General features: G+C 36.9%; 2 protein-coding genes across 2 annotated transcripts; one reads left to right on the top strand and one right to left on the bottom strand.

Moving 5' to 3' along the window:
* Positions 1-6282: 6282 nt before the first annotated feature.
* On the bottom strand, positions 6283-11907 carry ngdn (neuroguidin, EIF4E binding protein). The gene is made up of 11 exons (XM_058059372.1): positions 11810-11907; positions 11490-11549; positions 11331-11402; positions 10909-11046; positions 9995-10079; positions 9876-9928; positions 9683-9794; positions 9426-9600; positions 9008-9152; positions 8665-8728; positions 6283-8585 (listed from the first exon to the last, which is right to left on the bottom strand). Exons 1-11 carry the CDS (start codon positions 11828-11830, stop codon positions 8566-8568), a joined length of 945 nt encoding a protein of 314 aa, XP_057915355.1. The 5' UTR covers positions 11831-11907; the 3' UTR covers positions 6283-8565.
* On the top strand, positions 11721-14895 carry cebp1 (CCAAT/enhancer binding protein (C/EBP) 1). Its single transcript, XM_058059376.1, has 3 exons — positions 11721-12243; positions 13010-13297; positions 13357-14895. The coding sequence occupies exons 1-3, from the start codon at positions 12241-12243 to the stop codon at positions 13663-13665; spliced, it is 600 nt and encodes a 199-aa protein (XP_057915359.1). The 5' UTR covers positions 11721-12240; the 3' UTR covers positions 13666-14895.
* The last annotated feature ends 675 nt before the right edge of the window (positions 14896-15570 follow it).

The following is a 15570-nucleotide window of genomic DNA, read 5'->3' as shown; positions in this document are numbered from 1 at the left end:
TGTATATATATGTGTATATATATGTATGTATATGTATATATGTGTATATATATGTATATGTGTATATATATGCATATATATGTATGTATATATGTATATGTGTATATATATATGCATATATATGTATGTATATATATATATGTGTGTGTGTGTGTGTGTGTATATATATGTGTGTGTGTATATATATGTATATGTATATATATGTATATGCATATATATGTATATGTATATATGTGTATATATATATGTGTATATATATGTATATATGTGTATATATATGTATATGTGTATATATATGCATATATATGTATGTATAAATGTATATGTATATATATGTATATGTGTATATATATGCATATATATGTATGTATGTATGTATGTATGTGTGTATATATATGCATGTATATATATATATATATATATATGTCTATATATATGTATGTATATATGTATATATATGTATATGCATATATATGTATATGTATATATATGTATATGCATATATATGTATATGTATATATGTGTATATATATGTGTATATATGTATATATGTGTATATATGTGTGTATATATATGTATATGTGTATATATATGCATCTATATGTATGTATATATGTATATGTATATATATGTATATGTGTATATATATATATGCATATATATGTATGTATATATATGTGTGTGTGTGTATATATGTGTGTGTGTGTATATATATGTATATATATATGTATATGTATATATATGTATATGTATATGCATATATATGTATATGTATATATGTGTATATATATGTATATATGTGTATATATATGTATATGTGTATATATATATGTATATATTTGTGTGTGTGTGTATATATATATATTCCTTGCAGGAAAAGTGCTCTACAAATAGTTGATTTGATTTTGACATACATGTCAAGTAACATGCAAGAGTGACATGCTTGTCTGGTAAGATCACATTCTACATTGAATGTGTTGGATGCAATCATATCACCGAGGGAAGTCCAGTCACCTCCACTTCAAGCCAGCACTTGTTGAACAAAGATCTGAGACATGGATGGACCAGCCCTCAGTGGAGCCCTGCTCTTGCAGACAGAGGAGGGCTGAGGAGACAGAGCCCTGGAGGAGGCACCATCATACCCCTTGTATACCCCTTACAGACAGGCAGGTCATGAAATTGGCTGTCATCGTCACTTTTTGGAAATTTAGAGGTTATCTACGCCATTTCCACCAATTTCTGCAGAGGACTCGTAGCCTAGTGGATAGAGTGCTGGGCTACAGAGTGAGAGGTTGTAGGATCGATCCCTGGAGAATTTTTGTTTAGTTTGACTTAAGTCAGACGACGTCATGAGTTGCTCAGCCTGGGTTGAGGCTGGAATAAATTTTTATTTTTTTTATTTATTGATAATATTCTACTGCACACCTTAATGTACAGTAGGCTCGAGTCATTAACAAGGGAAAGGGTATATGTACACAGAACACTAGCTAAAGTCATGGTGTTACAAAAAAATAAAAATGACTATATATACAAGTTAAAAAAATCGCTGTTAATGGACATATGGCCTAGTTGATATAGTGAAGCGTTGGTAAGTAGAAGGTTCTGGGATCGATTACCGCTTGTACTTTTTCTTAGAGAATTGCACACCAGTACCCAACAGCGCCACCTAGTTGGAAAACTTGGCAGAACGTACACGAACGAACGTACACGAACGAACGTACACGAACGAACGTACACGAACGACCGTACACTTCATTGCAAACAACGCATGATTACTTCACAAGGTCGCAGTACAGTATCGTACGCGATTATGAAGTACCCCCGCCTTTGAGCAAGGTCTGATGGGGAAGGTTCCAACACCTTCAGTGTACCCACCATAGTACACCAAAGAGCTGACGCCAAATCACACATTTTTAATGAACAACTGAGCAGAGACGGACTATATTTGCAAAAACACTACCTATAGTCATGGTGTCAAATAAACCGACGCAATAATAATAACAAAAATAAAAATATGGCAGCCCTCCTCTGTCTGCAAGAGCAGAACGTACACGAACGAACGTACACGAACGAACGTACACGAACGAACGTAGACATGCTTTGCTGCACTGCTGTGTGAACAGTTGTGCATATTACATGTTTAATGTAAATAATTAGTACCAAGTGTATTGGTAGATGCCATATTTTTATTTTTGTTATTATTATTGCGTCGGTTTATTTGACACCATGACTATAGGTAGTGTTTTTGCAAATATAGTCCGTCTCTGCTCAGTTTTTCATTAAAAATGTGTGATTTGGCGTCAGCTCTTTGGTGTACTATGGTGGGTACACTGAAGGTGTTGGAACCTTCCCCATCAGACCTTGCTCAAAGGCGGGGGTACTTCATAATCGCGTACGATACTGTACTGCGACCTTGTGAAGTAATCATGCGTTGTTTGCAATAAAGTGTTCGTTCGTGTGCGTTCGTTCGTGTGCGTTCGTTCGTGTGCGTTCGTTCGTGTGCGTTCGTTCGTGTGCGTTCTGCCAAGTTTTCCAACTAGGTGGCGCTGTTGGGTACTGGTGTGCAATTCTCTAAGAAAAAGTACAAGCGGTAATCGATCCCAGAACCTTCTACTTACCAACGCTTCACTATATCAACTAGGCCATATGTCCATTAACAGCGATTTTTTTAACTTGTATATATAGTCATTTTTATTTTTTTGTAACACCATGACTTTAGCTAGTGTTCTGTGTACATATACCCTTTCCCTTGTTAATGACTCGAGCCTACTGTACATTAAGGTGTGCAGTAGAATATTATCAATAAATAAAAAAAATAAAAATTTATTCCAGCCTCAACCCAGGCTGAGCAACTCATGACGTCGTCTGACTTAAGTCAAAATAAACAAAAATTCTCCAGGGATCGATCCTAGAACCTCTCACTCTGTAGCCCAGCACTCTATCCACTAGGCTACGAGTCCTCTGCAGAAATTGGTGGAAATGGCGTAGATAACCTCTAAATTTCCAAAAAGTGACGATGACAGCCAATTTCATGAACTGCCTGTCTGTAAGGGGTATACAAGGGGTATGATGGTGCCTCCTCCAGGGCTCTGTCTCCTCAGCCCTCCTCTGTCTGCAAGAGCAGGGCTCCACTGAGGGCTGGTCCATCCATGTCTCAGATCTTTGTTCAACAAGTGCTGGCTTGAAGTGGAGGTGACTGGACTTCCCTCGGTGATATGATTGCATCCAACACATTCAATGTAGAATGTGATCTTACCAGACAAGCATGTCACTCTTGCATGTTACTTGACATGTATGTCAAAATCAAATCAACTATTTGTAGAGCACTTTTCCTGCAAGGAATATATATACACACACACACAAATATATACATATATATATATATACACATATACATATATATACACATATATACATATATACACATATACATATATATGCATATACATATATATACATATACATATATATACACACACACACATATATATACACACACACACATATATATATACATACATATATATGCATATATATATATACACATATACATATATATACATATACATATATACATACATATAGATGCATATATATACACATATACATATATATACACACATATACACACATATATACATATATATACACATATATACATATACATATATATGCATATACATATATATACATATATATACACACATATATACATATACATATATATAATTATATATATATATAAAATTTTCTATATTGTGTATTTTGTACTGCTTAACTGATTCTGTACTCTTGCTGCTGTGCAATACAAATTTCCCCACTGAGGGACGAATAAAGGCATATCTTAATCTTAATCTTAATATGCATATACATATATATACATATATACATACATATATATAGACATATATATACATGCATATATATACACACACACATACATACATACATACATACATACATACATATATATGCATATATATATACACATATACATATATATACATATACATTTATACATACATATATATGCATATATATACACATATACATATATATACACACATATATACATATATATATACACATATATACATATGCATATACATATACATATATATATACATATATATACACACACACACATATATATACACACACACATATATATATACATACATATATATGCATATATACACATATACATACATATATATGCATATATATACACATATACATATATATACACACATATATACATATACATACATATATATACACACATATATACATATACATGCATATACATATATATACACATACATGCATATACATATATACATGCATATATATACACACATACATACATACATACATACATACATACATATATATACACACATACATACATACATACATACATACATACATACATACATACATACATACATACATATATATACACACACACATATATACATATATATATTTACATACATATATATATATATATACACACATATATACATATATATATATATACATATATATATATATGCATATACACATATATACATATACATACACATATATACATATACATACACATATATAGACATATATATACATACGTATATACATGCATATATATACATACATACATATATATATACACACATATATACATATATATATTTACATACATATATACACATATATACATATATATACATATATATACACACACATATACATATATATATACACATATACATATATATACGTATATATACATATATACATACATATATATAGACATATATATACACATATATACATGCATATATATACACACATACATACATACATACACATATATATTTACATACATATATATATATACACATATATACATATATATACATATATATACACATATACACATATATATACATATATATACACGTATATACACATATATATACACGTATATACACATATATATACACATATATACATTTTGACCTATATACATTGTCAAAAAATAAAAAACAAATACATTTTTAATATATTCAATTTATTATAAAACCATATTATCACAAAACAAATTAAAATAGAATCACATTACTTATTTGTTTTATGATAATTATTTTTATTAAAATTCCTATTGCTTTTAATTCTTATTATTTTAAATATGTATAAATAAGAATCTTTAAGGAAAATATATTTGGTTTTTAGTTTCGCTGTAGTACAAGTTACTATTTAAATTATTTTATATTTTTATTATATTTTTCAAATATATTATTAATTATATAAAATGTACTAATTTTACCTTAAAAATAATTTTTTTTTAAAATTTTTATTTGTTTTATTATTTGATTTATTTGTTTTTTCTTATTTATATGTAAATTATTTATTAATATGTATTCATCAATATTAAATACATTTTAAAATAAAAAATATTTATGAACTAAATTAAAAAATAATAATTTTAATAAATAAAAACATGATTGAAATTTTCATTTTTATTTCAATGAATGAATTAAATGTGTATTTTTTTCTGCCCCATAATAGGGTCTAATAAGTGTAACTGACAGGAAGTACACTTAGAGTGTGTGCAGCGTTTGCTCAGATGTCACTTTTTATACAAAAAAAGAGCGAAAGAGTGAAATTGAACCCCTGACATCCACAGGTGAGGCAGCTGATGTGGACTTTTGGGAAATTCCGAAAAAAGTTGTAATATTATGAGAATAACTTTGTACATTTCCGAAAAGTAAGTACATTTAGTAAATGTACTTTTTTCTCGCGAATTTACATTTTTGTCATAAAGTCCTAAATTTATGAGAATAAAGTTGTAAATGTATTAATTGGCAAACATTGGCATTTTATGCCATTTTGGGGCTCTTTTGGGCCCCCCTGTTGAGTATGTGTGAGGTTTCCCCTGTTTTTTTAACCAGAAAAGTGCATTAGAATGAAGCAGAAAAAAACTCAAAAAAACGACATACTAACCCTTTACGTTTTTTTCAGCACCCTCAAAACTGGCATTTTTGCCGTTTATGGGTGTGCACACTCCTCCTCCATTGCCTTGAAGACATGCAGGGTCCAGAAGTCCATCTCCGTGAGGTCGTTGTCTGGTGGGATCATTCTGTCACGGTCGGGCTTGAGAGCTTTACGGTTCAACTCCAGGATGTAGAGAACATGATCAAATGCAGGTAAAAATACTTATTGTGTGCAATGATAGCAACAGCAGGATAAAGCAACTCAGGAAGGGAGACAGACAAATGATAATGAACCCACATCAGGATAAGCACACACCTGAACTAAATAGACAGGAGTAATTAGTGGCAGGTGTGGGTGATTAGCACAACCAAGGAAGACAAGGCACAGGAACAGGAAGTCAACTACAAAACAAGAGCATCCAAAACGGAAACTAAAACCCAGAGAGGGAATATAGACAAACTGTGTTTTTGACCAGAAAAAAATGCATTAGAAACAAGTTGAAAATAAACAGAAAAAAACGTTTTTTTTCATTAAAAATCAGCTCCCTAAAACACTGGCATTTGATGCCATTTTTGGGTGCTCACCAGGTATTGAACCCCAATCTTCTGCACCAGGAATCTGCGGTGCTACCAGTTGAGCTAATCATCTGGCAAGCACTGTGCTGTTATAACGGAGGTGATGACCACGATAAGTGCTGGCGCTGGGGGAATGCTAAAATCAGCAAAATCATGGATCAGGTTCAATGCCAGGTGTAGTTGTTGGCCTTTTTGCTATTTCACCATGTATTGTAATCATCATCCACTGTAGGTTTTGCCTTTGCCTTGAGCAATTCTGTTGTGTCGGTCAGTTGGCTCAACTGATAGCACTGCAGACTCATGGTGCAGGGGTTCAAGGTTCAATACCCAGTGATGACAAGAACGGTAATTTGTTGTTTTACTATTTCTCCTGGGCCAGCATGTATCGCAGTCATCACGTCCGTTATAACATGACGGAAGTTTCCCAGATGACTAGCTCAACTGGCAGCACCACAGATTCATGGTGCAGGGGATCAAGGTTCAATACCTGATCAGGGTGAGTGTAGTTCTTGGTCATTTTTCTATTCCTCCACGTCCGGCACATTTCGCAATCATCACCTCTGTTATAACATGATGGGTGCTTGTCAGATGGCTAGCTCAACTGGTAGCACCGCAGATTCATGGTGCTGTAGTACTGTGTTCAAATCCTGATAAGTGATAGGGCGTTGCCTTCCCAGTCGGCACAATGAGGGGTGTGTAACTTCCCCCCTCAACTTGAAATTATGCGGGACATGCAAAAAAATGCTTGTGGGGCCCATGTTGAGTGTGATTGAGGTTCCCACTGTGTTTTTGACCAGAAAAGTGCATTTGAAGCAAGTTGAAAAAAACAGAAAAAAATCAAATCAATTTGAAATTAGGGTGGTAATCCGCGCCCTCCTGTGGTCACCGGCTGTCATTACATGACGTGGAGAGCCGCTGTCCAGCCTTCGTTGCTGCTAACTTGCTTCTAATGCACTTTTATGGTCAAACATCTCACACAACCTCAACAGGGGGCCCTCCAGCACCCAAAAACGGCATAAAGTGGCAGTATTAGAGGTGGCGCATTTTGGCCAAAATTCATTTCATTTGTGCTTCATTTTCATTCACTTTGTGGACTTGTGGTGCAGCAACGAAGGCAAGACAGCGGCTCTCCACGTCGTGTAATGGCAGCCGGTGACCACATGGACTTGGGTCCCTATCCTGGTCAGGGTGAAGGGTGACGTCCACGCGAGCTCACAAAACAAGTGTTTTATGTCGTAGATACAGATGTCAGGGTTAGTTAACGCTTTAACATGCACACACCCTGTTTTGACGCGCGACCCGCACCGTACTTTAAGGAAGTGGCATGACCGCCGCCATAAAACAGGAAAAATTATTGCGCTTAAATAGAGAAAGAAAAGTATATTTTCATTGTGAAATTCAGACCAAAGTTGTTTGTCACTAGATGGTCATCAGCATATCAGTACATTATGGTGATGACCTTTACAGTGGTATGAAAAAGTTTGGACAGCCCTGATCATTTTCAAGATTCAGGAATTCCAGTTACATATATCCTATATTTGAGAAGTGAAATGGGACCGTATCTTATTGTATTGTGTAAAACAAAAGGCAGGGACAATATTTTAAAAGCATGAAATGAATTATAAAATCTTACCTTTATCCCACATAGTATCAGCATTTGGGCCCAAATATGAGATGACCCAGGTCAAGGAGGTGAAAGAGGAAGTAATGGCAGGCTTTTTCTGATTTTGAGGCGGGAGAAAAGACTATGGGGTGAATGGAGATGGAAGAACGATATCTCCCGTCTCGTTATTCTTCCTCCATCGCACCTCCGTCATGCCTTCCTCTCTGATTACCCTCTCTCTCCTAATTATTCTTGTTGAAATTTGGGCAAATGACGAAGGAAAACATCAGTTCTTAAGACGGTATCCAGCAAAACGGTATAACACAAATCTATATGGAGATAGTAAACGTGCTCTTTCAGCTGGAATGGTGTAGCCTCCACTCTGGTTCATCTGTGCTTTTTGTAGGCTGCAGAGAAACCACAAGAGAAAACAGACATCAGATTTTCAAAGCGGCTTTTCTCAAATGCTTTTCAAATCCACGCCACCTTTTCTTTTGGTTGCCTTCTTCATGAGCTTCTTCTTTTTCTTGGGCCGAAGGTTATCGCCATCCTGCACCAACAACACACCCAAATGTTAGAGGCAGCGCGTGGAGGACGGAAGCCGCACACGCCTCAATGGCTCCCTTTCATGCAGGACAAACGTGGGCCAGTGGATTTATTGTGAAAGGAAAAACATGTCGGGGTGCACAGTGGTCCAGCTTACCCGTGACCCCAGCGAGGACAACTGGTATAGAAAATAAATGTAAGGAAAACATTCTGATTTGATGCCAAAGTATTTCCCCCAGCTTGGCTGCCTTGCTCAAAGGGTAGTAAATAAGCTTGAGCCCACCTGGCCGCCAGTCAACGCTGTGATGTCACCAAAGTGAGTGATGCCGCTCAGCTGACCAGACATGGCCATCTGTCTTCTCTTTCTGGAGTTTTTCTCTCTCTTGGGAACGTTGAGACGAACCATCATGGACTCCTCGTAGGTTTTCCTACAGGGTTAATGTTGTCATATTATTAAATGACTCATTGGAAATACAGGAATCCATCTATAATTGCGATTCACAGTTCCAGACCTGTTCATAAATCAATTTCACCAGGTAGGATTCCTTATGTAGAAATTGAATATTCTTTAAGTTATAGCATAAAATCTGCCTACAGAGGGTGCGTACATTAGTCCATGTTTATGCTCCAAAGCCGCCCTCAAATGGCAAAAAGCCGTCAAGCCCTAAATACGCTGATAAAAGTACAAATATAAACAACACCTGTGTAGCTCCTCGCGGCTTTCTCGATCGCTCTGGAAGTCACGTCTTTCCCGGATCTCCTCGGGAGCGTCGCTGTACTGCTGCCTCAGCTCCTGGATGACAGAACTTCTCAGCGCCGCACGTTTCTGCCTCTCCGCATGAGCTTTCTGTCTGTCCGATTCCGTCATGTCGCCATCTAGTGGACGAAGACCACAATTAAGGCACTTTTCCTTGAGAGGAACAAGTGCAACTGACTAGTAAAGATAACACCAGATTACCATAATGCACTGCAGCGATTTTGGGTGGAACATATTTCCTGTCTGTGGCACGGGCTGCTTTTTTCTCTGACACCTTGCTCTCCTCCTCATCGTCAGACTCTGAGTCGCTCAGCTGTTTCATTGAAAAATATGTCAGACACACACACACACACATTTCAAATCATTACATAAATACGAATAAAAGGTGGCGTACTTTGCTCATGAGATTCTCTGGATTTGGACGAAACTGCAGGGGGTCGTTTTCAGCTGAAATTGAAAGCAAACCGTTTAAGTGACAATCAGTTTGTATTTTTCCAGAAAATCAAAACTTACCCAAACTACCAGTGACAGCCGTGCGCACCAGTTTATCAATTTGGTACTTCAGTTTGTGGTCAAGAGGTCGCATCTTCTCCAGGACCTTTAAAAAAAAAAAGACTAAATACCACCCACATACTAAACAGTATTTACTTAGATATAAACACATTTTTTAATTTGCTTTTAAATTTTTTGTGTCCCGTCCAGCCATTGGGGTAGATAGTATTGTTGATCTAAATGCCCTTACATGCTAAACAGATTTGCTCTGTGTCAGGAAAGGTAACTTCCCTGTTCTATGAAATTTTATTTGATGTTTTTGTTATGCGAATTTGGAGCGGCCAGATAAAAAAAAACTAACAAATACTGCATTCACAGACATAAAAAGCAAAATATTCTATCTATTTATTCTCCACATTATTATTATTATTTATTATTACTTACCTTCTTTTGTGTCTGTTATTATATGGGAGCCAGGCAACAACATTTCGTTGGCAATTTCACTACTGTGTTTTTGTGCAATGACAATAAAGGGAGTCTATCTATCTATCTATCTATCTATCTAAAAGTAAGTGCTCGCTATATTGACATATAGAAGATGGTATTTTCTATACTTACAAATACAGTGTGTGTGCATATAATATTTTCTCTAGACTCTAGTACTATACTACACACTGCATACTAAAATACTATATTGACACAGGCTGCTCTCTAGAAGTTCTATATACCCCTCTCCCATGTGTTGATGCACACGTCAATGGTGCGCTCCAAAAGCATATTTCAGAAACTCTTTGTGAAAACAGAACCGGTATCCATATTGTATCCATAAGTATTCAACCCCGCAGACAGCATTTTAGTTGGGAATGGAATATTTCAGTGACTTGACATCGTAAGTATTGAAGCGAGCCCCGCTGCTGCCGCCAATGCCAATTTACCGTCCTGATGGCGACCAGACGGTTTAAGGCTTCACTCTCCTTTATTTTGCCACCTTCTGTCTTGATGCTGATCAGGTGAGTGAGATCTTGGAGGTAGAAGAGTAGCAGGTGATAGCGAAGATCCAAAAAGGACAAGCCCTGTCACACAGAATGAGGGTCAAACATCAGCCTGTGAAAAACACCCCCCCCCACACACACACATTTCAGCAAGCATTTCTATTTCACTACAGTACATATTCACAAGGGACAATACTATACAGGAGTGGCTTTCTTGTTAGTAGAACATATTCTAGGAATTGAATATTGGTTGTGTTTATTTTTATTATGTTTTGTTGAGACAAAATGTCTCATTTCATTCATCGAGCCGTGAATATGGTGTCTCGTTACCCCCCTAACGGAAAGACTTTCAATTTTGCACTTACCTTCGATGTGTTAAATGCACCTTCTTTAACTTTAGTCAGCAGATCTTGTACATGACGCGTCACTGCCGCCACCTACAGAGACGTTAGAATTTCACATCTAAATAGGCTCACTTAAACGACGCTAAAATAAACACACTGTGATATCATATGACAATTTACCTGCTCTGTGAGGGTATTGAACAATTCGACAGCTTTGGGCAAATCATTCTCGATCAATTCCTGCAAGAAAGTGAAGTTGTGTGACATTAGAAAATATATTGCCACGAAGTGAGCCACGAACGGCTAGCTAGCAAACTTAGCTGAAGCTAGCGAGCTAGCAAGACAACGTATTTCAAGAAAAAACAGCTATCCTGTTTAATTGTTGTCGATGTTATGCATCAAGCGAAACTTCAACGACCATATCCAAACACTACAAAGAACACAGCATTTAAATATATTCAAATAGTGAGTTTACAGCGGCTCGTAAAACTTCTACTCACGTTGTCGATGTCGGAAGCCATTTTGGATTTACCCCAAATACGGAAGCCGCAGTAGGACAAAATAGATTCACTTGAGCGGTATCAAAAAATTACATTCAAATTAACCACTCAGTATATGCAATTATTACAAATACAACCAAACACTCTGTTTACTTGAACAGGTAATTTTATGTAATCGTTCACAAACATTGCTGTTAATGAACCAATATAATACCTCTTAGCATTAATTATTGCATCATAGTAATACACGTATTTATCTGCGTTTGCGTGTGCATGGTTATGTGCGCGTGTGAGGGAGGAGAGAAAGAGAGCAAGAGAGCGATAACAAGAGAAAGGGGAGACTTCCAGGTTTCCTCAAACCATTTACCATCAAACTGTCACCCTGGATGACAACCTGGAGAATAGTCTGAGAGTTTGTGGACTAAGTAGTCATGGTAAGTCAGTTCATTTCCATTTGTGTTAATTAAATTATTAAGAAGAGCAACTATTATTTATTTTATTTTATTCATATTATGATGCAGTGCACATAATAGTGTTGAATTCATCATCTTTGTCAGTGCCAAGTGAAAATTGCTCATAACACTTGCATTGCATGGGAGAGTGTATATTTTTGTGCTTTGATTAAATTGTTGACACAAATTTAACAAAATTCAAGCTCACAGACGTTGAAAAGTAGTGTAAATTGTGAAAACTGCTGTTTTTACTTATTGTTATGGTGTTTGTGATATCTACATTTCGTATAATTGCTACTGATCAACACATCCTTTTTATAGATGAAAATGTGTATTTAATGTGCATGTATTTCAGCAACAAAAAATGCAATATTATGAGCAGACCGGGCCTACGTGATGTTTTTTTTCTTTGCTTGTATATTTACATACTGTATGCTTGTAAAAGAAATTTAATGGCGTTGTTTTTACTGATTTTTATGTATTTGGAAGGTAATATGAAACCCAGTTTACAACAAATTACAACAATACACAAAAAAAATAGGAAATACATTACAAATATTCTAAAAAATTAATATATTGTAAATAAATCATGAAATTTAAGTAATTACATATTATCTGGAAATTTCTTTACATTAAAATCAATAATTTTCATGATTTCACGGCGTTCTTAGCATCCGCCTATATTGCCTAACGGGCCAGCCGGCTCTGGTTTTTGTGGTTCCGATTACTAACATGGAACTCCCGACAGATGTCTGAATCCAGGGTGTCCTCTGTCATCCACGAGTGGATGAGCCCATACCCGGGACAGACCCACATGACGCTGAACACGACCACTTCAAGCCCCGCAGGGTCCACCAATATGGCTCCAATGGACATGCTATCATTCAGCCAGTCTCAGGGCCTGAGGGGGGGCAGTGAGGACAGACTAGACGAACAGATGATGGGACTGTCGTACCTCCCCTACACATCTTCTTGTCTCGGGAACACCACAAGCTCGGGGAACCCCCACCACCAGAGCCACGGCAACAATCAACAGGTGAGACAGAAACGGAGTTAAGTTTTGTGTCGTCGATGAACACCGAGTGTCCTCCTCAGGAGTTCTCTGCTCCTTTCCTCCTGCCAACATTGCGGCCGCCGGTGGCAAAGCGATGCATCAGCAAGGACAGTGCGGAGTACCGCCTGCGACGCGAGAGGAACAACATCGCCGTCCGCAAGAGCCGGGATAAGGCCCGCCGGAGGATCCTCATGACCCAGCAGAGGGCCATGCAGCTGCAGGAGGAGAACCAGAAGCTCCAGATGAAGATCGGGCAGCTCACACAGGAGCTGGACACTCTCAGACACATCCTGTCCCAGCGGCACATGACAGGAACTGAGGAGGGGACGGCAGGGGTGTCCACTATCTAAGCCAGGGGGGTCCCTTTTTTTATTGGCCTGTGGTACATTTTTTCTTTACAAAATGAACAAAATATATATAAAAACATCAAAGTCCTTGGATTTTTCAGTATGTTAAAGTTGTGGATAGTTAGTGTAGGCATCATTTCTTTGTCTTCTGGTATCATTCTCAGGAATAATTCAACTCATGACAAAAACATACATTATATACGCTATGTGTTTGGTTACTATAGCTTACTATTGCAATGTAAATAAACACTGAAGCTGCAGTTGACAACTTTATTGTCATCAAAAAAGGACTTTTTTGCCTGAATTATTGTTTTTTTTTATTGTGGTTTAAGTGGTAGAAGTACATTGCACTGTAATATTTAATACTGTATTGCTAATAATTACATTTTTTACATTTTTCTAATATTACATATATTTTCTGCGATTGGCAGGGTCTACCCCGCCTCTCAACCAAAGTCAGCTGGGATAGGCTCCAGCAACCCCCCCGCAACCTGAGTGAGAATAGAAAATAAATGAATTTTCTCGATATTTTCTAATATTTGAACACATTCAACTTAGAGCGCCACTAATTTCATTGTTTTTTTATACCACGGCAATCAATTTGACAAAGCGCAAGAACGTTAATCCAAACCCAATTTACACCAAACCAACCCCTAACATTTTGGTGAGGATCTGGACAAAGGGGCTACCACATGAAGGTTTTATTACAGATTGAGTCACATAAGCATGAAAGGACTGTGATCTGCCTGTGATCATTAAAGCGCTGCAAAAACAACAAATAGAATCGTGGCTTTTTAGACGTTTGCACTGTAATGTATTGATGGAATCAGTAAGTAAGTGCAAAACTTTTTGAAGAAATGCTGTCTAGTTTTCTGGAATGAATTAAAGAAATTGCTCATTATAATGAAAATACTTATAAAAAATGTAAGGTCTGTCCTCCCAAAATGGCTGCCATAAAGGTGTTTCATCAACAATTTGAGCTGGTTTTGCAGATACTAAAAACTTCTATGAGGACTTTTTTAGTTTACAATATGCAGAAAGCCAATAAAAAATGAGGACACAAAGAAAAAACAAAAGAAGAGTTGTAAATATTGTTACTTTCCAGATTTGCTGCAATGCTAAATCACCTCCTTGGTGCTTCTGTGATTGTTCAAAGCTGATGGTAAGATAATTGTTGGCCAACCGGGTTGCCCCAGGAGCTGTGGTTTGTGGGAAGATTCAATAAAATGTAAAATAGCTTCTTTTTGTATGTTTATATCTGTTTCTTTATGATAGTACTGCCCGATAACCTTTGAGCTTATTTTGCGGATATCCCCAAACAGGTCCAAAGCTAGTGTGTGAAAAAAGGTGATTATTCATCGAGTGCAGCTTTTGCACATTTGTCTTTGTCCGAGATAATAGTGTGGTGCAACCAAGCATGATGTATGAGATGTTACATCAGGGAACATGGCATCCACCTGCCACATCATTTACCATAAGTGTCTAGCCACAGAAACGGACGTCACGCCGAGGACCGTTGTTCACTCGCGGTTTCCCTTTGTGAGATGGGTAGGATTTCGACACAGCGGAGGATGGAGATGAGGAGCGTGGAGATGCTATCAGTGTTTTTGGGCTGCCAGGGCCTTCCTGTGGCTGTGATGGTCGCGAAGGGACACAGAGATAGGAGACACACGGGAGGGGGTTAGGGGAAGCCAGACAGACAACTTTTTTTTTCGAAAATAAATATCTCGGCCCAAGATGATTGTTTTATCACCTTTTATATCTTATGCACTGAAGGGGAAATACAAAGCGTGATAGTCCTTTGTGTTAATGAGGTATGATTGATACACCCATCTTGGCCGTGGAAGTCATCTTTGTTACCAGGGTGGAAGGATTATACAACCTACATCTTATACGTCTATATGTGTG

This window comes from Doryrhamphus excisus, chromosome 21, assembly GCF_030265055.1.
Source record: "Doryrhamphus excisus isolate RoL2022-K1 chromosome 21, RoL_Dexc_1.0, whole genome shotgun sequence".
NCBI lineage: Eukaryota > Metazoa > Chordata > Actinopteri > Syngnathiformes > Syngnathidae > Doryrhamphus > Doryrhamphus excisus.
Note: the sequence above shows the minus strand (reverse complement) of the source record. Positions and strands in the feature narration are given on the sequence as shown.

Bases quoted from the DNA above. Each gene is read 5' to 3' on its own strand.
- ngdn (XM_058059372.1), bottom strand. From the start codon at position 11,830: ATGGCTTCCGACATCGACAAC. The intron at 11,550-11,809 runs GTGAGTAGAAGT...ACTTTCTTGCAG, and splicing joins TGGCTTCCGACATCGACAAC to GAATTGATCGAGAATGATTT. The intron at 9,153-9,425 runs GTGTTGTTTATA...TTAACCCTGTAG, and splicing joins AGCCGCGAGGAGCTACACAG to GAAAACCTACGAGGAGTCCA.
- cebp1 (XM_058059376.1), top strand. The intron at 13,298-13,356 runs GTGAGACAGAAA...TGTCCTCCTCAG, and splicing joins GCCACGGCAACAATCAACAG to GAGTTCTCTGCTCCTTTCCT.